This window comes from Xyrauchen texanus, chromosome 20, assembly GCF_025860055.1.
Source record: "Xyrauchen texanus isolate HMW12.3.18 chromosome 20, RBS_HiC_50CHRs, whole genome shotgun sequence".
Lineage (NCBI taxonomy): Eukaryota > Metazoa > Chordata > Actinopteri > Cypriniformes > Catostomidae > Xyrauchen > Xyrauchen texanus.
In genome coordinates, this window is record NC_068295.1 from 41,929,266 (window position 1) to 41,953,137 (window position 23,872).

A 23,872-nucleotide genomic window follows, 5' to 3' on the forward strand; every position below is an offset into this window, starting at 1 on the left:
ACCCCCCAATCCAAACCTCAACCTAAAAGTAATTTGAGCAAAAACAACCTCAAAATCGCACTCACTTTTGTTTGTGAACCTGACTACTTCCTGGTTTCCACAACACTAGAACCCATGTCTCGGAGTGAACGAAATTACTTCCTGTTTTCCATTGGAGCAGTACCCATGTAACGAAACAAGCTATCAGTAGTGCCAAAGGGAAAGGTGAACATATTTGTATCTATGCAAAAATGCTTGATGGGGATGGCACTTGTCAGTACTTCAGATTCAACTTATATGCGACATTGAAAAAATAATCAGCTCTGCAACCATTTGATAGAGGAAGTTGAAATTTGGCATGCATTTTCGTTTCCTTTTCCCATGATTATGGAGTCTGATAATTTCCATTTGTGGTTATGTGTTAAAAAGAGTGCTGTCAGTTGATTACACTTTTTAATCGTGATTAATCACTTAAGTTTTCACAGTTATTCACGGTTAATCGCAGATTTTCAAAGTGCTGAACTTTGACTCTATAGTCTCTTCTTTTCTTGACAAAATGCATTATTTCCTTATTAGGGAAGAAAACAAAATTAAATATAACAATAATGCTTTATTAACATTTTCCAAACAAATCCTTCCACAGTATAAAGCGCCGCTGTGAACTCCAAATGAAAAGTGCTGCAGATGGTGGCCGCGTCTGGAATGGCATAATACCCATACAACTCTTAATGCTTCTGTCATATCTATGCATAACAGAAATACTAAGACAAGTATGGTATTATGCCATACAACAGCTTGTTCTGCTTTTAGTGCTGGCACTGCCCACATAATGATACTTCACCCGAATTGTCTGGTAATCTTTAGCTGGTACTTCTAAAGCTTAGCGGAAATAGGTACATAGTTATAAAACATTTTCTCCCCTTTTTCTCCCCAGTTTGGCCTAATTCCCAATGTGCTCTAAGTTAAGTTAAGTGGTGGAGTAGTGACTCATCTCAATCCGGGTGGCGGAAGACGAATCTCAGTTGCGTCAGTGTCTGAGAATGTCAATCCGTGTAGCTTATCACATGGCTTGTTGAGCGCATTACCGTGGAGACATAGAGTGTGTGGAGGCTTCACGATATTCTCTGCGGCACACACACACACACACACAACTCACCACGCGTCCCACCGAGAGCAAACCACATTATAGCGACCACGAAGAGGTTACCCCATGTGACTCTACTCTCCCTATCAACCGGGCCAATTTGGTTGCTTAGGAGACCTGAATGGAGTCACTCAGCATGCCCTGGATTGAAACACATGACTCCAGGGGTGGTAGTCAGCATCTTTACTCGCTGAGCTACCCAGGCCCCCACAAGAGGTACAAAGTTAAAATTATATGAAATTTTATCAGATCGCTGACAGATGCTCCACGGGAGAACTCCAACATGTTGCCCAGCAGTCTCTTATCAGTGCCATATATTGTGTTTGACTTGTAGGTGATAGTTAAGATCTGACAAGCTTCTGTGGTCAAATTCAGACTTACAAATGACTGCATTTTTGTCACAAGTACCATCTTGGGATTCTTTTGTAAGAGGTCCTTTCTTCATCATTGGCATGGTATCGCTGTTGTGTTTCTGGTGTGTACATAATGTTCCCGCCGTGTAATTTTTACTCTTCCTAGGCCGTTGTCTAATTTACGTGAAATGTATTATGTATCATTTAGTGATGCTCCTGACAAAAAAGTTGTTAAAATATTTTTTATTAGTGAAGTTAATTGGAAGATATAAGGCAAGCCAGTCTGTTTTTGGGTGTGAGCCATAATGACTAATTGGCCTGTATTTTGTGAGCGCAATATTCAGACTTAAAAACAAAGTACACATGGACAACAGAACATGAAGAGGTCATATGCCAAATTTCTTCCTTTTCCGATGCTAGGGAGCACTATAACTTGAGAAAATCCTAAATGTGCAACTGTGATCAAAGCAGTTGAAAATGTGCTATTTTGTACATCTTCGCTTCTCATGTGCTTGGACCCTGATAATTATAATTTGCAGCTGTATTTGATAGTAAATGTATTAATAAAAAACAGTGACCATACAAAAATGTTTAGCAAAAAACAAAAAAGGCAAAATCCATTATATATTGTTCTAACATCTTGAAAGAGCACAGAAAAATAAGCAACATGCGCAACACACGCTAGCAGAGGAGACAATGAGGTATTAGAGAGGGAAAAACATGCAAAAGGTGGGAAAATACTGGGCGAAGCTTGAGATAAGAAATAATTTGTATGAACGCACTGCATGGGTCACAGCACATGAATGATGATGAGGGGTTTTGTTTGGTTTTCAAATGTGTTTTTGGCTTCCAAATGTCAGCAGAAGCACCAAGTTTATTTGAAATAGACATGTTATCAGTGCAAGTCGAGACACGTGTAGTTAAACCTTTAAAACACAAGTTTTATCATTCATAGGCAAAGAGTAAAAGCACAGGCAAGACAACTGTAGGATCTTTATATGAGCTCCAATCAATACTACATATAAATAATGATTCGTAATCTTTGCTTTCATGAAGTCATTTTATTATTTCAGTGGTTAAAGTCATAAAAATACTGGCCCAGAAACAGCGCTTGCTTAAAGATTGTTTTCTGTGCAGCTTCATCTTTGACAAGAAATAATTAAAAGATCAAAATAAACATAAAAAAAAAAAAGTCTGTCTTTCTTGGAATACAATAAAAACATACAATGTCAAATGAAGTCTGTAGTGTACCATATCCAAAAAAAAAAGAAAGAAAGCCAACTCTGATAAAGTCTAAGCATTGTTGTAAAGTGAGTTCAAACTACTCACCTAAACCAAAGCTATAGATATAATAACTACCCCTATTTTTATTACAAAAGAGCTGCATTGTACCAATTTTACAAAGCTGGAAGCACATTTTAAAAACTGCAGCTAAAGTTGATAAAGTAATTATCTGTTGTAAAGTAGTAAAGCACAGTGCATGTCATTAGGACAGCTTTAGCCCCATTCAATCCAAATGTAGGAGTGTTTCAGGTCACGATACTGAACCGCATTAGCCCTTAATTACTTTTAGTACAAAACTTGTTTACACATTATTATTAAAAACCTCAAGAAAAAATTATGAAATCAAACGCTGCACCCTCATGTTCATGTAAGTATTAAAGAAATAGTTCACTCAAAAATGAAAGTCTTTATTTACAAATGGGGTAGTCGGAGTCAAATAAACCAAATTTCAGAAACTTCCCTGCCTGAAATTTCTGATTTTGTTAACACTTTTTGTGAATTTCATCGATTAATATTAACTAGGTAATCTATTATTTTGTAGAGGGGGGTCGAAATGGTTTTTAATTATGTATTTTTTGCCTGTGATTTTGTAGCAAAATTACAGGTAAAAAATACCCTTAGAAAGGAGGCAGCATCATTATTTTATTTGTACAGAGATAGGTAGATCCACTACTAAAATCAGTTGACTTCAGCACCCTTTGTTTCATTACATCCCAATAGTATGAGTTCAGAAATTGGAAAAACACTTTTTGTGTTGTTTTTGCACAGTTGGGAGTGGCTAAACCAAAAATCTTCTATATTTCCAGAGTTACAGGCATTCAACCACTGGAAAAACAATACAAAATACTGTAAGTGTTTTCCCCATTTTTAGACTCATAATACACAACAAAATACAACAAGGGGTGCTGAAGTGAGCCATTTTTAGTAATAGCTCCTAGTTCTGTGTGAAAATAAAATCATGACACTTCCACCTTTCTAAGGTATATTTGTTGAAGCAAAATTGTCTATATATTTTTTTTGACCCCCCTCTACAAAATAATGATTTACTTTGTAAATATTAATCCATGCCATTTAATATTTTGGGTTTCATCATCATTTATATTTATCTTTTGGTTGAGTTAATAGCAATTGAAAGTGTTCCATCCAGTGCTACAATCCAAGTCTTCTAAAGCCATGCAATACCATTGCGTTAGGAACTAAAGTAATTATTCACTGAAAATCTTCCTCTTTGCCACAGTTCTCAAATCAGATATGACATCAATAATATTTGGCCAAGAGAAATGGGAGAATTAAATTATGTTATTGGTCATTTTGGAGCTCGACAGTCCCAATTCAATGTCACTATATGGAAAGAATGGCTGAAGAAAGGAAGTCATACGGGTTTGTAGCATAATGAGGCTGAGTAAATAGTAACCGAATTTTCATTTTTGGGAGAACGATTCTTTTAACTGTGTATGACAATAAAAAACGCCACTTTGTTTGAATAAGAATGTTCATTGATTAAAAAACTGGCAATACATGTTTTGTCGTTTTTTGTAAATGTACAAAACTTGAGCTGCCGTAAGTATAAAAGTATCAATATTCACAAGCAATTACACAATCATTCTTTTACAGGCCCAAAATGCCTGCGCTCCATGCATCACCATAGAAAAAGAAAGAAATGCACCCAGTGTTTCAAAATTAAAAAAGAGCAAATATATATATAAATTTTATTTGCTAAGACTTGTAGTGCAACTACCTGTTTTGTGTGTCAAGAAAAAAGCACTGGATTTGAATAGTTTTAAGGGTAAAAAGGTTCACTCCTTTGCAAGTTCATTAAAAAAGAAGGCACCTGGTTGTGGGGTTTGTCCCTGACACGGGGCAGGAGTAGATGGACAAGCAGGGCTGGACAAAGGGCTTTGGTGGTCCTGGGGGAGCAAAAGGGGAGCTTCACCCTGGGAGAGAACAGGGGCGGTGAGGAATGGCTCTGCAGGAGGGGCTTCAAGGGTGAGACACATTGGGTAAGAGACATCTCAGAGTTAAAGTGTTCACACAGACGTGGTCACTCGGTCCACAGCATTATTGACCTCGTTTTTGTTGGAGTCCAGGGCTTTGGCAGCATTCATGTCCTTACGGATGTTCTCGGCCACCTTCTTCATGTTCTTCAGCTCACCGGGATGGGGCGTGGCCCGTCGCAATAGCGTCCTCTGCAAAAGAAAAAAGAAAGATGGGAGAGGCTATACGATTTTAGATTTCTCTGTATGTCACCCTTCAAAACATTTACAGACCCCATGAAATGGTTTGAAAGCACGACTGTCTTTCCTATAAAGCACAACAGTGCCGTCCACTTTTTCAGCCGTCTGGGATCCGGAAGTATTTTCAGAACATCACAAATTTTGCTTCGAGGCAAAACAGTATTTGAAAATCGGACATAAAGAAAAGGGTACAAGGCTGTGTACTTACCCTCTTTCATAAGGGCACAGACTACAATCCCATGAAGCATTGCGAATTATGTCATTGAATAAAAAACGATGGGAATACAGAAAATAAAACAATTGATTTTAGGTTGTTTATTAGAAGTATAGAAACAACATATTTTACGTTTGTTGCAAAATATTCTGATACATACAAATAGTTGAGTATTTTAAGTGTGAAGAGACAGCGACTCGATAACGTCATTCAGAGTGCATCATGGGATTGGGTGGTCGTACCAAGGCACGATTTGCTGTTTTTTTGGCCGCAGTTCTTTGATTGGTGGATCTTTCTCTGCTGTATCATGGGTAATGTAGTTCTTTGAATTCCACTATCAAACAATTTTTAAACAATGAAGTTGAAATAGATCATGGTAGGTCTGTCTTTAAAGGTTTATAATTTATCATTGAAAATCAATTAGTCTATGGGGATTTTTACTTCCGGAACCAGACTATTGCACTCTATTGCAAAAGGAAGTAGGACAGGGCAAACTAAAGGGCTTTTCCTAATAGTGTGTTCCTGGTGTTCCCATGGCTCAACTGGTAGAGTATGGTGCTAACAACAACAAGGTCCAGGGAACACATGTACTGACAACATGTTATCCTTAGGGTGCTTTCACACTTGGTTCGATTGCTTGGACAGAACCAAAGTGTGTTTTCTCCCCCCGCTCCCTGCCCCCATTTGTCTCTTTTCACACCATATCATGAAGGTTTGAACCACGGTCCGATTGAGTCATCAATGTGAGTTCAAGCAGCAACTGTTTACCACTGGAACTAGGTAACAACTCAAGACATCAGCTTTGCTGTGTTATTGAATTATTTGTTTCTTCGGATTTACCAACAAAACTTTCCATGCACAGATTGACAGTTGTATTTGTCCGCCACAGATGTACTGAATGTACAATGATGTGATGAATGTTACTGTTTGTCTGCCGTGAGTCTGCAGATGCATTGCAAAAGAGGTGAAGAATTTGAGCTGCACTCTAAAGGCTATGTATTTGGAGACAAGCAGGTATGTGAAATGCATTATACTATAATAATTGCGATCCAGAGCCTGCAAAGGTGCAAATTATACGTCATCAATGTCGGTTCACTTCCACGATTTGGTACTATTGCATTCCTATCAACAGCAAACCGTACTGGAGTTTACAGGAACTGAACCCCAGAACAACTTTTCAAGTGGACTCAGGTGCGGTTCACGAGTGCACACTCGAGTTTGGAGAACAACGTTCTCATCATCCGAACAAACCGAATTCTGACGTCATTTGAAACTGGGTGCGCACCAAAAGTGCTAGTGTGAAAGCAGCCTTTAGTAGCATTTCACTTATGTCGCAGCTTGGCAAAATCATGGCTACAGTATGTTCAGAATTACAAACTACTATACTCTTGCCATTTTAGCAGTACATACTGTGCACAGTATAAACAATTTCTGTATCCATGGAATAGACAGCAACCGACAGGTTCCAGAAGTAAAACTCCCATTCATTTTTGGCATAGCTAAATTTAATTTGAAAGATAACTAATACTGTCAGTTGATAAAAAAAATGTAAGCACCATTAATCCCATAATTTTTCATAGTTAATCGTGATTAATCGCAGATTTTGAAAGTGATTACATTTTACTCTATGTATACTTTATTTCTGGACAAAATGCACTTCATTCCTTCTTAGGAAAAAAATAAATAAAAAAATCGTAGTCGTTTATGACTTTCTTCTTACAGCCAAACACAATCGGATTTATATTAAAAAATATATTGGCTCTTCCAAGCTTTATAATGGGAGTGAATGGTACCTTAGATTTTGAAGCCCAAAAAAGTGCATCATTCATCATAGAAGTAATCCATACTGCTCCAGGGGGTTAATAAAGGCCTTCTGAAGCGAAGCGGTAGTTTATATAGTTATACATATGGATATTTTTCTTATAAAAATGCATCCCTATCAAAATCTAAGGTACCATTCATTCCCATTCTAAAGCTTGGAAGAGCCAATATATTTTTTTATATAACTTTGTGTTTGCCTGTAAGAAGAACTTCATAAACAACTAGGATGGCTTGAGGGTGAGTAAATGATGGAATAATTTAAATTTTTGGCTAAACAAACCCTTTAATAGCATGTGTTAACGCGTTAACTTTGACAGCTCTAAAGAAAACGTATAAACCTTTAAAGATTGTTAATTGACAGTGTTTGCTCCTGTTGAAGCCATCAGTCCACGTTGTTTCAACTTAATTTTTTACTAAACATGTTAAATAGCGGAATTTCTGGTGAAGTACTACACTACACATGATCCTGAAAAGAAATGCTCCACCAAACAGAGAATTTAGTGAGACGATAACTGGACATTGTGTGGAATTAAATATATAATATGATGAGGTATGTCAACAATGTAGTAAATACTGTTTAAATTGTTTAATGTTACATTATGCATATTGTTACACATGCTGTTTAAAAAAAGAACAGTGAAAAGAATACATTATATACTGTTCAGTATTCAACCCATGATTTGCTACTTGCTAATGCTAGCAGGCGATAGGCTTATTCTCATTCTAGGGAGCATCTAATTGAAGAAAAATTTCACCACAGCAAACAAGATGAGCCTAAATGTTTTGGTTCATTTACCCAGAAGAGACTGTTATTTTTAAGTGCATTAAAAGTTATAAAAAAGTACATGCTCAAAGATAATTTTGACAGATTTTAGGAGTATAGCAGCAAACAGATGTTCGCTCTAAAGCTTAATAGACATGAACTTAAGCTTTAGAAGACCAATTTAGATTTTATTGGGTCATTAAAGAGGCTTTAGGTCAAACACTTTAAATATACAGTACTGTGCAAACGTTTTAGGCACAAGAGATGTTTCACAAAAACATTTGCCTTAAGATCTTCTGCTTAGTGTGTCATTAGGAAATATAAATTTTAGATTTCCAAACATTCCTTTTGCATATAGAATAGAACAGAAGTAGAACAAGGAGTCCTGCAACAGATGGTATGGCCCCCATACAGCCTGGATCTCAACATCACAGAATCAGTCTGGGATTACATGAAGAGACAACCTAAATTAGGGCTGGGCGGTATGGCTTCAAAAATTATATCTCAATATTTTTCAGCCTATTGATGATATTCAATAATATATCTCAATAATTATGTATTTGCTCTGAAATAATGTATTTATTTATTTTTTAAATCAAAGGAACTATAAATTCATGCAAACCGCCATTGTAACCAATTAGATTCAATATTTTAAAGGCATTAAATAAAAATTTATTTAAAAATAAAAGGCAAGTTTTGCACTAAATGAACACAAGGGATAATGAGATATAATTATTGTCATTGATATAAAATTTTGTATTTATACTTTTTATACAATGATACATAGTAGCTTAACAAAAAAAACACAATTTATCTTCATATCTTTTTACAAAAAAAAAAAAAAAAAATTTAATTGTAAATGAACCAGGTTTACAAAAACGACTCAACTTCAAAATCCAGTTAAATAGTGTATGATAATAAATATAACTGTGGGACCCAGTCAAGTTTAGGATTAGATTTATTTTATTTAAAATATATGTATTTCTTATTACTTCACCTCCTCTTAGAGCTTTTATTTTGACACTTCAAATGGCGCTTTTATTTGACAACGAAAGTGCAGTGTGTAGTTTACAATGTACCGCATCTGGTGAAACACTGTTATCCACTCCTTTGTACTGTGCCGCATTTTTAGATTTGTACAATAATTATAACGGTTACTAAAGTTTGGAATTGCATGAATTCATAAACATTCAGTACTTTATTTCTTTCACAAAGCATGTCTGTGCGTCACCATTCTGAAGTGCACGCAGTCCATGCGTATCTGTCATTCATCACAGCCCATTGCAATTGTATAATCACATATTACCATATTGACATTTTGGTGTTGTTTGGATTAATTGTGCTGCCCAGAAGGATAGTGAAATCAGTCTACTTATGTGCTTTATATGAAACTTAATGGCCAAATAAAAAGCACATTCAAATCATTACGATATACATGATATTGCTTCATATTATATCGTCAGCCAAATCACGTGATTATATCATGAATATTAAATACATAAAACTGTAAAAATGAACGAACTTGGAAAATGGTGTGCAAGTGTACCTAGGAGAATTGACGCTGTTTTAAAGGCATAGGGTGGTCACACAATGATTGTTTACTGCACTTTGAATGAAGTTAACTGATACATACAAATTATTCAATAATTTATTTTTGAAAAAATCCTTACAATTCAACATTTTTCACAACTGCCTAAAACTTTTGCACAGTACTGTACTTTGTCAAATGATTGCTACACTTCAAATAATCATGCCATGCCAAACAATATATTGAGCAGATGGTTCTTCCTCACCTCTTCATCATCTTCATCATCGTCATCCTCCATGAAACGGATGGTGCTCATTCTGTTTGTGGCTTGATTGTCCCATGTGTCGTCCAGTGCGCCACTCTCCACTAAACTCTCCAGAGCTCCACAGCGGGCCAGATTATCTGAACCTACACATCAAAATCACATAGAAGTTTCATTAAGGCTCATAAATAAATGTTAATTATTTTTATAAAACTCATTTTCAGAAAAGCACGTTGCAGGGGTCCAACATCTATGGAAGAATGAATTTGCATAACTTTTCTGTACTTTTGTGATAACTAGATGAGGATTTGGACCTTTTTTTATTCAAAAGACTATTCTACAGATTGCACTCATGAGCAATATCTAGCCAAAATCATTTAAAGCTGAAAATAACAAGAAATATTCAAATTCACTATAGAAATTGCATGATTTTTCCATGACTTTTTAAAATTTCCCTGATATTTCTAGGATTTCCATGACTGTGGGAGTCTGTAACTGTAGTAAAAGAAGGCAATGAAATCACAGCTTCAAATCCAGTCTTAGTCACAGGCTTATTGCAAAACATTCTGCCCCTTCCCCCCACCCACACTGTCCGAATTAACCTCCACATGTCTTCCTCACATATCAACTCTGTGATTAAAGTGATGTCACCATGAACATCATGAACGAGTAAAACAAAGAAGATTTTTCTGTTTTGGAAAAGTAATTTGTGTGTTATTTTTCTTTGAGAGAGTAAACATGTTATCAGTAAAATAATGTTTTTAAGTGTTCAGAAAATACATAGTGCAATCTCAAGCCAAATGGATATATATATATATATATATATATATATATATATATATATATATGTTTGGGTATTCTCATATTTTAAACCAAAATGGCTACAGCTCTCACTTATCAAGTTTAAGACTTCCTGTCGTTAGTCAATAATATGACTATGAAAAGTACAAAAATTAAATACATACGGTTTTAGATGTTGGTGAATGTTTGACAATTTATTAAAGAACTTGCAAACTTTTGAGGTAAATAAGTGGTGTGACTAATTGGAATAAAAATTCAGACAGATTTTATTCATGTTTTTATACATACTTAAAACTTTATCTATGATTATATATACACTAATGAGCCAAAACATTATGGCCACCTGCCTAATATGCTGCTGGTCCCCTGCGTGCTGCCAAAACAGTGCTGACCCACTGAGGCATGGACTCTACAAGACCCCTGAATGTTTCCTGTGGTATATGACACCAAGAATTTGCAGCAGATACTTCAAGTCCTGTAAGTTGTGAGGTGGAGCTGAAGTGGATCAGACTTGTTGGTCCAGCACATCCCAAAGATGCTCAATTGGATTGAGAGTATTGGATTCGGAGTACAGGGCAACACCTTGAACAATTTGTCATGTTCCTCAAACCATTCCCCAACAATGTGTGCAGTGTGACAGTGCACATTATACAGCTGAAAGAGGCCACTGCATCAGGGAATACCATTGCTATGAAGGGGTGTACCTGGTCTGCAACTATGTTTAGGCAGGTGGCACGTGTCAAAGTGACATCAACATGAATGGCTGGATACAGGGTTTCCCAGCAGAACATTACCCAGAGCATCACAGTCCCTTCACATGCTTGCCATCTTCCCACAGTGCATCATGGTGCCATCACTTCCCCTGGTAAACGGTGTTCACGTACACGGCCGTCGTTAAAGAAAACATCTAAAACTCCTACACACTACACAACTTTCAAAGACGTCAGATTGTGGTAGCGTTCATATTACACAACTGTCTGTCTTGTCATGGAAGTCGTAGCGTTTTCAAATTACACGAGTAATCGGCGACAGGTGTGAACACATTACAAGACATTTCACTATTGACGAATCCCAGGACTCCAAATTACATTTCACAATAGAGTACACGCAAGAAGTGATACGAGATACGAAAACAAATGCATGATCATATGTTATGCATTTCAGAATATGATGTGTATGTTTTTATTTGCCTGAAGGCATCATATATTTTATTGGCTACAATATAAAAAAGTACCTCCTACTGAAAATCTACCTATTTGCTTACTTGACTGTCCAAGAGAATTGACAATTTCTCTCCAACCCTTCTCTTTCTCCACCCGGTTGTGGTAAAGTTCAGATGAAACATCAAATATGCGCTAGTGCTCCTGTCAATGTTCCGCTTTGCTGTCAATTGCTCACGGGATCAAGCTCCGATTTCGGCATCATAAAAAAAATCAACAGTTGAACTCACGGCTATGTTTAATAGTGAATGCAAGAGCATTTCCACATGCACAATGCAATAAGAACTTACAGGACTGAGACTAAACAGATGTGTGGCCACAAGAAATCCACTTGTTAGTGAGGCTAATCTGAAAAAACTACATCAATTTGCTACGGAGAATAAAGATTGGACTGTGGGGCAATGGAAAGATCATGTGGTCTGATGACTCCAGATTTACCAAAGCGATGGGCGTGTAAGGGTAAGAAGGGAAGCGACGCACCCGTCATGCATAGTGCCCACAGTACAAGCCTCTGGAGGCAGTGTTATGATCTGAGGTTGCTTCAATTGGTCAGGTGTAGACTCAGCAACATTATGCTGCAATAAAATGAAGTCAGTTGACTACCTCAATGTCCAGGTTATCCCATATGAATGTTTCTTCCCTAATGGCACAAGCATATTCCAGGACAACAATGCCAAGATTCATCAGGCTCAAATTGTGAAACAGTGGTTCAGGGAGCATGAGGATCTCGGCCAAAAATGAATGCAACTGGACGGAAATAAATGTTGTGATGTTGCATAAGGTTGTTTAAAAAAAAAAAAACACTTAATCAGATGAAATAATACTTTTTAATATAGTAAGTTAAAATATAATTAGACAAGTTATAGTTTTTGTATTTTTATATCTATATTCAAGCTTGCAGAACACTGAATAGCAGATTTTTGTGTTGAATGCACTTTATCAAATTTTGTGGACACAAATACTATGAGTCTTACAAAACCGGTCAAGACAATTTCCTGGTCCTATTTTAAAATCAAAAGAAACTAATTAAGCAATTATATTTTGCATTCAGAGAAAGCCATTTTTATGGCCATAATTTTTATATTGTGTGAGTTTCATGACAGATATGCACATTTTAGTAATTTTCATTACTGTAAAGCAAAATCATAATAATAAATTAAGTAGTAATCCATCATAATATTACTCTTTTGTTTTCACAGGTTTTAATGGGAAGAAAAAAAATTGTACAACATCACTTTTACTGAACTGTAATACAGAAAACATGTCATGTAAATAATGCCACAATGCAAAAAAAATGTAACGGTCTTGTATAAATATATACTACATTTTCTTTATGCAAAATGTAATTTCATAATTTTTTGTATTGATTTGGCGTTAAATAAGAACAGGAAATATTTTCTTGACTGGTTTCATGAGACTCATCCAACTCCTTGAAAGGAATAGGTTGCATATAAAATGCAATGTTTACTGTATTCTTCACATTAACCCCTAGTTGTTCCATAATAAATGAAAGGTGAAAGACCCAACAAGATAAAAGATCTGATGGCACTTGAATGAGATATGGATATAGGAGGGGGCTGAGGCAGAGTCGGGCAGAGTGCAGATAAGCCTCTTTAGCCATCAAATCAACTGACAGTTTGCAAAGCAGCATGAGTGTAAACGAAGGTAAGGGGAAGCTTAAAGATATAGAAACCCGCACTGCACATGCCACATGTATGCATCACACAGACCGATGGAATCACACAGGTGTGTCCAGTCCATGATAAATCCATAAGGATCAGACACTGAGAGTGACACAGTTTGTTATCAGAATATTACACTCAAAAAGATCCGATTATGGCCAGAATCTCCTTGCAGATAAACTTCAGACGAATGTGTAAAGCGGTCTATTCATGCCTGTTATTATCAAGTGTAAAGCGTATTAGGCATCCAAAGAAAATACAACATTGGTTGGACTGGAAAGCATTTCAAGAGCCTTAATCGACAATGTGGCATTTTATTTTACCCCTCAAGGTTTCCAGCACAAAAAAAACAGTCATAACTGATTTTTTTTATGGGCAATTGCTCAATCGGTCTGACCTTTAGAATTAATCAGGTTGATGCGATTTTACGTTTAAGATTAATATTAGTAAATAAGGTCTTATGATGGCTTACCTCAATATGCAATTTCTGAATGAGACATTTTGGGAGGTTAGGGAGGGAGCATTGGGTGTCAAACACCAGAGTATATTTATATAGATTAAATAACCGCAACGTAACACTGCAGCAACCATTTTGTTGTTCAGAGCAGCAGCTATTAATAGTGGATATTAGCAGCACTGCAGTTTTAATAATCATTTAATTATTATGTATTATAATAATGTTGATAAAACCGATCTATCGATCTAGCTATCTATCTATCTATCTATCTATGGTTTATAGTGAAGAAATATACAGTATTTACTGAAGTTTCAATAGGCCTGTGTGATTTTGGCATAAATGTAACAGGTTGATGAATACACATCCTTACACACTTATGTGACATAAAAATCAAAACTTCCATCAGATATGCATTATGCATCTAAACTGCTTAAATTATTGGTCCACATACGGTAAATAATATATGACTTATTCAGTATTTTAACTTAATAGCTGGTTTTGATGAACAAGTTACATTCAAAATACAGTGTCAGGAAAAAGTATGAGAATTAACAGTTTTCTGCATTAATTGCTCATAAAACGTGATCTCATCTTCATCAGTCACAATATAGACAAACACAATGTGTTCAAGATAACACAAACAATTATAGACTTTCATGTCTTTATTGAACACATCCCATTAAACATTCACAGTGCTGTGGAAAAAGTAAGTGAACCCCTAGGCTAATGATGACAACAAAAGATAATTTGAGTCAAGAGTTAACAAACCTTACATTCAATTAATGAAACAAGATTGGAGGTGTCGGTTTTGACTTGTGAAGAGCAACCTCAAACTGTTTGAGTGCTTTTTATAAGAAGCATCTGCTTACATTGACCATGCATTACAAAAAAGACTTCAGAAGTCATATGGTCAAGAATGGTTGCTTTGCATAAAGTTTGAAAGGGTTACAAAGTTATCTCGAAGAGTTTAGATATTCATCTGTCCACAGTTAGACAAATTGTCTATATATGGAGACAATTTAGTACTGTGGCTACTCTCCCTGTAAGTGACTGTCCTGCCAAGATCCCTCAAAGGGCACACAGCAGAATGCTCAATGAGGTAAAAAATAACCCCAGAGTGACAGCTAAAGACTTGAAGGAATCATTGGAACTGGTTAACATCTCTGTTCATGAGTCTACAACACGGAAAACATTAAACAGTCATGGTGTCCATGGCAGGACACAACAAAGGAAGCTGCTGCTATCCAACAAAAATGTTGCTGCACTTATAAAGTTTGTCAAAAACCACCTTACACACTCCACAACACTACTGGGAAAATGTTTTGTGGACTGATGAAATGAAGGTTGAATTGTCAGGGAAGAACACGCAGCACTAAATATGGTGTAAATAAGGCACCGCATACCAACATGAAAACATCCTCCCAACGGTGAAGTACGGTTGAGGGAGCATCATGATTTCGGGCTGCTTAGCTGCTTCAGCTTGCTATCATCGAGGGAAAATTAATTCCAAAATGTATTAAGATATCCTACAGGATCAGGTCAGAGTGGCTGTGCACCAGCTGAAGCTTAGTAGAAGTTAACTGATGCAGCAGAACAATGACCGCTACAGTGTTTGCATTGGATGTAAATCCACTGCAGAATGGCTTTAAAAAAATAAATAAAAAAATCCACCATTTGGAGTGACCCAGTCAGAGCACAGATGTTAACCCAAAAGAGATGCTGTGGAATGAATGGAGAGAGACGTTCACACCAAACAACCTTTGAATATGGCCAAGCTGAGCAATTCTGTAAGAAAGGATCATCCAAAATTCCTTCTGAACGTTGTGCAGGTCTAATCCACAGCTACTGGAAACACTTTATTGAGGTTATTGCTGCCAAAGGAGGGTTCAATTACTTTTTCCAAAGCACTGTGAACTTTTAAAGTGTCATGAAACACTACAACATATTTTAGGCATATATGTCTTGCGCACAAGGGAACATTCGTTATTTTTAATTTCAAGAGTAAAAGGGAATTATAAAAAATGTTGAATGTTTCGGGCTATTTTCGTCTTTGGGTTTGAAATGAACATCGGGTCAAAGTCACAGGTCATGACGTACAAGGATTAGCCTTCCATTGAATTTCAGCACCTCTACATCATGGGTGTTCTCAGTATTATTTATTTTATGTTTTCACACTTTAGCCCCCTTTTCATGCCATGAATGAAATATAGATTTTTGAGCCCCTGGGAGTTAATGGTATTAGAGCTGATGGTAAGCCCCTTCTCCCTGCCAACTTCATAATTTATTTCCAGTATAATACAGTTTTGTACAGTATAGTGTTTTTTTTTTTTTAAATCTTTTATCTATACATTTTAGTCCACTACTGCTTGTGAGCAAACTTAAAGAATATGGAAGTACCACCCACTTATCCACCAAAGGGCTGCAATTCTAAATGGGAATGCACCCATGTCCAGATTGTGCGAGTATTGCAGGCCCAGTTATAGAACAATACATTTGGTAGCGCTTATCCACCCATTTCTACTGGCAACTGCAGGATCTTCATCTTCACTCTTGTTTTTTTGCCCTGCCAGATACATTTTGAAATTGTTTTTTCTAAATCTGAAATCTGCTTTTTGGGAATCCACAGAGGCATCATCTGCATGGGATATAATACTCTGGGGAAGATATCAATTTTAATGAGATTAATGCTACCCATCCATGAGATGGGAAGGTTATGCCACTGCACTAAATCATCTTTGATACTCTTAATAAGTGGAATTAAATGACGTTTTCCCATCTCTGATATATCTGGTGAAATCTGAATTCCAAGATATTTAAGACCTGTGAAGGCCCATGTATAAAATTTTTTGAAAGAGAGCCAATACGGTCAGTGTCTCCGAGTGGAATTGCAATCCAATTATTATAATATACTTTATACCCTGATATTGTGCTAAATTATTTAATAGTTATAACTGCTGGGACTGAAACGTCAGAACTTTAAAGAAATAAAAGAACTACATAAGCATATAGTGCGATCTTATGAACTGACTGACATATCAGTGTGGGTTCTGATTGTCACCGCAAGGGTTTCAACGCAAAAAGGAGATGGGAAAGAGGACACCCTTGTCTCGTACCTCGTCCCAATGAAAGAGGTGAAGAACAGAGGCCATTAGTTATGAAACAAGCATCAGTATACAGTCTTTAGCCATTGCAAAATTCATCTCCAAATTTAAATTTGTCCAAAACTTCAAGCATGTATCCCCACTCAACACGGTCAAATGCCTTTTCAGCATGTAACAAAATGGCAAGGACCCGTGTTTTGGATATTTGGGCAAACAGTACTACATTAAGCAGTCTTCTGACATCAGAGTATGACAATCTATGTTGAATAAAGCCTGTCTGATCTGAAATTATAAGCTGAGGCAGGTACTATCCCAGTCTCTTTGCTAACAGTTTACACATATCTTAGTGTCCACATTTATAAGACTCAGAGGCAGTCTTGCCTGTTGCAGCAGTAGTTTTTGGTGGATTAAGGTCCTTGCTTGAGTCAATTATACAATTTAAGTCTCCCCCAATAATTAAATGATTAGTAGTAAATGATGATATGTCAGCAATTCATTCCAAATAGAAAACAGGTTCACGTGTGTTTGTTTAAACACAACCAATGAGCACTCTTTCTCCAAACATCTGGCCAGATATGAGGACAGTGACCTCCTTTATCTTTTATCATCTCCTCAAGCCTAAAATGTAACTTCTTATGTACAAAAATAGTCACACCCCTGCTATGTGAGTTAAAGCTAGAGCAGAAGACCTTGCCTAACTATCCCCACCTTAACTTCATGTACTCCACATCAAGTCAATTGGTTTTTACTGTCGTTTCAACCATATACAGTTAGTACAGTACACAGCGAAACGAGACAACGTTCCTCCAGGACCATGGTGCTACATAAATCAACATAGAACCACATGAGACTACACAGACTAAATAACATACCTATATAAAGTGCACGTGCAAACAGTGCAGTGCAGTGCCGACCAGTACACAGTAGTGCAAAAGATGACAGTTTGTAAAAATGCCAAATGTAAACATAACATTCTATGAGATAGTGTTCTATGCAGTTACTGAGGTAGCAGCCAGGTATAAAGTGACAATAATTAAAGTGCAACTTAGGACACACGTGTGTGTGTGTGTGTGTGTGTGTGTGTGTGTGTGTGTGTGTGTGTGTGTGTGTGTGTGTGTGTGTGCGTGTGTGTGTGCGTGTGTGTGAGAGAGTCCAGTCTCTAAATATTGAGGAGTCTGATGGCTTGGGGGAAGAAGCTGTTACACAGTCTGGCCGTGAGGGCAGGAGGGTGAAGAGTTTGTGTGAGGGGTGTGTGGGGTCATCCACAATAATGGTTGCTTTGCGGATGCAGTGTTTTTTGTAAATGTATTTGATGGAGGGAAGAGAGACCCCGATGATCTTCTCAGCTGTCCTCACTATCCTCTGCAGGGCTTTGCATTCCGAAATGGTGCAAGTCCCAAACCAGGCAGTGATGCAGCTGCTCAGGATGCTCTCAATAGTCCCTCTATAGAACGTAATGAGGATGGGAGGTGAGAGATGTGCTTTCCTCAGCCTTCGAAGAAAGTAGAGATGCTGCTGGGCTTTCTTGGTGATAGAGCTGGTGTTGAGGGACCAGGTGAGTTTCTCCAACAGGTAAACACCAAGGTGCTCTTGACAATCTCCACAGATGAGCCGTCGATGTTCCGCGGAGAGCAGTCACTCTGTGCTCTCCTAAAGTCAACAACCATCTCTTTTGTTTTGTCCACATTCAGAGACAGGTTGTTAGCTCTACACCAGTCCGTTAGCACCTCCTCTCTGTATGCCGACTCGTCCTTCTTGCTGATGAGACCCACCACGGTCATGTCATCGGCGAACTTGATGATGTGATTCGAGCTGACATCAGTCAGATGGGTCTCCTACATTAAAGCAATCTGAGCCTGCTCTTTTTTTAAGATAGGAAATTATTTTCTGTCTCTTGACTACATGATTCACCCCCTTAACATTCAAGGAAACAATTTTGTAGGAGTGAGTTGGAGTGAGATAATGAGGTATAAAATGTAAATCTGAAGAGGGCATGACAGGCAACCGAGAGCGCACGGATATTCTGCATGTCAACAATTGTTGAGTAAGTATCTGAATTTTTTTTTAAATAAATAAATAAACAATAAATCACTCTGCAGATTGTAAAAGACCTCCCGGACCAAAAATAACAAAGTATTGAGGTTCTGTATATTAAACCACAACCTCAAACAGAATACAATGAACCAAACTGCCAACCGGCATCTATACCTCAAAACCAAATGTTCTATGAGTCAATGACAATGGTGCCAAAAAAGATGAACAACAGGCTAAAACACATACTGGAATTAGAAAATTAGCCATCATCTTTTAATTGTTTTTCCATTGAGTTGAAGATGAGGGAGGTAGAGAGATTGTTAAATGAAAAGGAATAGAACAGACACTCCAAACATAATTGGTCTGCACTCTGTCCACTATAGTCCTATATAAACAGTCTTTACCAAATTTGGTATTGAAGCCTAATTTAACTTTCATATGTCAACTGTAACACCAGTTATAATATGTAGACAAATAAGAAATTAATATATCTCACCAGGATGAGTAGTCACATGATTTAGACCTAACACACAGGTAATCTAGGCCTCAAGCACTCTTCAGTGCTGTATGTAGAGCTGTAGTGTCCCATGTTCAGGGCAATCCACTTAGGAAGGCCTGGGCCTCCTCTGCACAGTGAAATTAATGTTTCTAGCCCTCATGCTTAAAACACAGTACTGCAGGGATGCGCATGGTGAAGCGAATGTCATGCTGAATCAGCTGTTTGCATGATTTATTAAAGCTCCGTTGTTTTTCTTTGACAATCGAGAAGTCTTGCTGGATATACACTCTCTCTCTGTCCATCAACAATCAGGTGGCACTTAACCTTCATACCAACCACATACATTGTTATGAAGTTTGATGAGCACTGTCCTCGAAAAAGACAATGGGCTGATGGCCTTCCATTCCCTCCTTTATCCCTACAACCCTTGTTGTCCTGCCTCGACCTATTAACTTTTCAGACAGCATCTGTACTTTCGTTTCAGTGTCTTTCATCTTGCCTTCTGTTGAAACTATGCTGTCTTCAATGTCCGACACTCGGAGTTCAGCTTCATTCAGACGTTTGGTGTTGTCCTTCACCCGGGATGTAATAACGTCCAGGTCATCCGTGAAATTGGTTAACTTTTCATCCAAGACTTTGCAGACACACTCTGTCACCTCGTGCATCAGCTGTTGCGAGTCCTGCATATCGTGTCGGCATGTCTACTTTACAGATTTCTTTGAACTTCAGGGCCTTTGTCGGCCGAAATGGCAACATCCTCCTTGCTAGACATGGACTTGAAGTGAAAATAACTGTTGGTCAAGTTAAAATTTTAAATAAAGTCAAAAGATGCTGGAGCTTGACACCTGTGCAACCTCTCAGCCCTGTGACGTCATCCAGACTCCGTTCTCGATATTATTAATGAGAAGAAGGTGGCCTTTAACCTTTGAGAACAAAAATGGGCTTTTCCCAATCAGTGGGCGTTTCCCTACTTTCATGGGATAGTTTAGAAACGCCCAGACTGGTTTGAAAGCGGCCACTGATTACTACATTGAGATTCCCTACTTTCATTGGAAAGTTTAGAAACGTCCATCCCGGTTTGAAAACAGCCACAGATTTGAAAATAACCATTAATATTCTGCAGAGACCTATACTTGTTTGACAAGAGTCTGCCGCAAGTGTCGTTGTCATGTAGGGATGAAACGATTAGATGACAATGAAAAGTTTTGTAGACATTTTTTTTTTATTGTCGTCTAACAGTAGACTAATTTATTGTCATCTAATAGTCGTTTAATCTAATTTAACATAACATGAGATCACATTAAACTGTAATGATGACGTGAGAGCAGCACTGCAGTTCATGACTGACTGATGAGAGGAAGAATTACACAGATCACAGTCCAGATGCACTCTAAACTTTACAAACAGTTTCAGGTGATGTAGATCCCAAAGTATGAGGGAATTATAATGTAAAAATACAAAATAAGTAAATACAGAAGCACTCTCACTGTGGAATAAGTGGAGCTGCCGCTCTGCTGAAGCAAAACTTGCGAGTTGCCGAAGGACAGGACGGGCTTTCAGTCAAAGTCAACCCCTTTTAAATGTTCATGCAGCACACATTTATGAAAGCAAGTGTTGTGAGATATGGGGTGGGAGGGAGACTGTCTCTGATTGGGACTCGTTTGAGACGTGGTTTACATTGATTCTCTCAGGCACAAACCGTGTGTGTTAACCGATCAAGCACTTATATTTGTAAATCATAGTCTTGGAAAAAGTCTCAATTTATTGCCAAGGGAACGGGCTTGGCGGAAACAGCGGGGAAAGAAGACCCTGTTGCGCTTGACTCTAGTCTGGCACTGTGAAGAGACATGAGGGGTGTAGAATAAGTGGGAGGCCCTGGGGTCCGCCCTGGGCAGCGCCGGTGAAATACCACTACTCTTATCGTTTCCTCACTTACCCGGTGAGGCAGGAAGGCGAGCCCCCGGGCGGGCTCTCGGTTCTGGCGTCAAGCGCCCGGCGCCCCTCGCGGCCCGGGTGCGACCTGCCCCGGGGACAGTGGCAGGTGTGGAGTTTGACTGGGGCGGTACACCTGTCAAATGGTAACGCAGGTGTCCTAAGGCGAGCTCAGGGAGGACAGAAACCTCCCTGGAGCAGAAGGGCAAAAGCTTGCTTGATCTTGATTTTCAGTATGAATACGGACCGTGAAAGCGGGGCCTCTCGATCCTTCTGGCTTTTTGGGTTTTAAGCAGGTGGTGTCATAAAAGTTACCACAGGGACAACTGGTTTGTGGCGGCCAAGCGTTCATAGTGACGTCGCTTTTTGATCCTTCGATGTCGGCTCTTCCTATCATTGTGAAGCAGAATTCACCAAGCGTTGGATTGTTCACCCTCTAATATGGAACGTGAGCTGGGTTTAGACCATCGTGAGACAGGTTAGTTTTACCCTACTGATGATGTGCTGTTGCAATAGTAATCCTGCTCAGTACGAGAGGAACCGCAGGTTCAGACATTTGGTGCGTGTGCTTGGCTGAGGAGCCACTGGTGCGAAGCTACCATCTGTGGGATTATGACTGAATGCCTCCAAGTCAGAATCCCCCCTAAACGTAACGATACTGCAGCGCCGCAGGACTCCGATTGGCCCGGGATAGTAAAATGTTAATGTAAAAAACATTAACATATTTTTGATACACAGTACATTTCTTGGCATTTATTTGTGTATTAAATTACAGATATAGAATGAACAGTGTGAAATGTGTGTATTCTGTGTAATGTATTGTACTACTATTGTAATCATTTATTTTTGCATTCTTTTATGAGCAATTGTGAGAATCATTGATGCTGTTAACTGCTTTATTAAACTAAAGCTGAGTGACTGCGTCAGACAGTTGGGTTCACTCCTCCTCCTCCTCCCCTCAAGATCTTACTTTTTGGAGACATTTCCTCTGGTCTGATTTGGCCATAATTACCATCCTTATGTTTGGAGGAAAAAGGGTGAGGCTTGCAAGCTGAAGAACACCACAACAACCGTGAAGCATGGGGGTGTCAGTATCATGTTGAGGGTGTGCTTCGCTGCAGGAGGGACTGGTGCACTTTGTAAAAATAGATGGCATCATGAGGAAGGAAAATGATGTGGATATATTGAAGCAACATCTCAATCAACCATGAATTCATGGTGGCAAATAGGTCTTAAAAATGGACAATGACCAAAAGCATACCTCCAAAATTGTAGCAAAATGACTTAAGGACAACAAAATCAAGATATTGGAGTGGCCATCACAAAGCCCTGACCTCAGAACTGAAAATGTGTGTGTGAGCAAGGAGGCCTAAATCCAGACTCAGTTACAACAGTTCTGTCTGGAGGAATGGACCAAAATTCTAGCAACTTATTGTGAGAAGCTTGTGGAAGGCTGCCCAAAATGTTTGATCCAGGTTAAACAATTTAAAGGCAATGCTACCAAATACTTACAAATTGTATTTAAGTTCTGACCCACTGGGAATGTGATGAAAGAAATAAAAGCTGAAATTCTCTTTATTCTGATATTTCACATTCTTAAAATAAAGAAGTGATCCGAACTGACCACACCTGACAGGGAATGTTTTCTACCATTAAATGTCAGAAATTATGAAAAACTGAGTTTTAATGTATTTGGCTAAGGTGTATGTAAACTTCTGACTTCAACTGTACTTCAAAAGTAGAACGTTATTTTTGTTTACATATCCAAAGCCAGTGCGCACTGCAGCGGTAGCAAGAACGGTCTGGTTTGTTAAATCATGGAGTTTTTATTTATACAATATTTTTAAGAACATATTTGACCTCATTTGTCACAGCGGTTGCATTATGAAATTAAAAAAGCTGTTTGTGATCTGAGTTTGTGCGATTATTTTTTTTAAAGTGAAAAGATCACTAACATAATTTGTCAAATCTTAATCCACTGTTCCTGATGAAAGTTTAAAGAAGCCCAAATCTCAAAATATACAGTACAAATTAACCATCTACTATTTAACTAGTAAAAATAAATATTTGTGCAATCTATATCCTACATAAATTGACAAAATAAAGCTTTGATAAAGCTTGTAGAGCAGTAGCATTACCTTTGTTTTCTGATTCACTGAGTTGCTGTGGCAACAGTACACAGGTGAGCACCTTCTCGCCAGACTCCGGGTCCACGTCCGTCTGGAAGGTGAGCAGGGGTTGAGACTGATTCTCAGACAGCCAAAGCGCTTTGAGTCGTAGAGTAGTGAGGGTCAGTGGCAGGTACAGCAGCCTTCACACAGATATGACATAATATCAGTCACCACATGATTTTCTGTGTTACAGTTTATATTTAATTTTAACGCAATGGCCAATGACTAAGGTGACATCTTGCCCAATCACATGCTTTTACACTTTGAATTATATAAATGTTCTGGGTTTTATTTAGGTTAAGCTCTATGAACAGCACTGTGACACTTCTAATTAACACAGAAAATTATTTAGACTTGTCCTCTAATTTTTGGATTCAGTAAAAAAAAGAGAAT

At 38.0% G+C, this 23,872-nt stretch overlaps 1 protein-coding gene across 2 annotated transcripts in view; it reads right to left on the reverse strand.

Annotated features, from left to right (window-relative positions):
- Positions 1-2,525: 2,525 nt before the first annotated feature.
- LOC127660468 (leucine-rich repeat-containing protein 1-like) overlaps positions 2,526-23,872 on the reverse strand; it is a 151,391-nt gene continuing 130,044 nt past the window's right edge. For both annotated transcript variants that reach the window (XM_052150728.1, XM_052150727.1), the window contains exons 12-14: positions 23,447-23,619; positions 9,586-9,728; positions 2,526-4,946 (exon numbers count right to left, since the gene is read on the reverse strand). In XM_052150728.1, the coding sequence (XP_052006688.1) occupies positions 4,788-4,946; positions 9,586-9,728; positions 23,447-23,619 (475 nt within the window). In that variant the 3' untranslated portion in view covers positions 2,526-4,787. The remainder of the gene's footprint in view (positions 4,947-9,585; positions 9,729-23,446; positions 23,620-23,872) is intronic.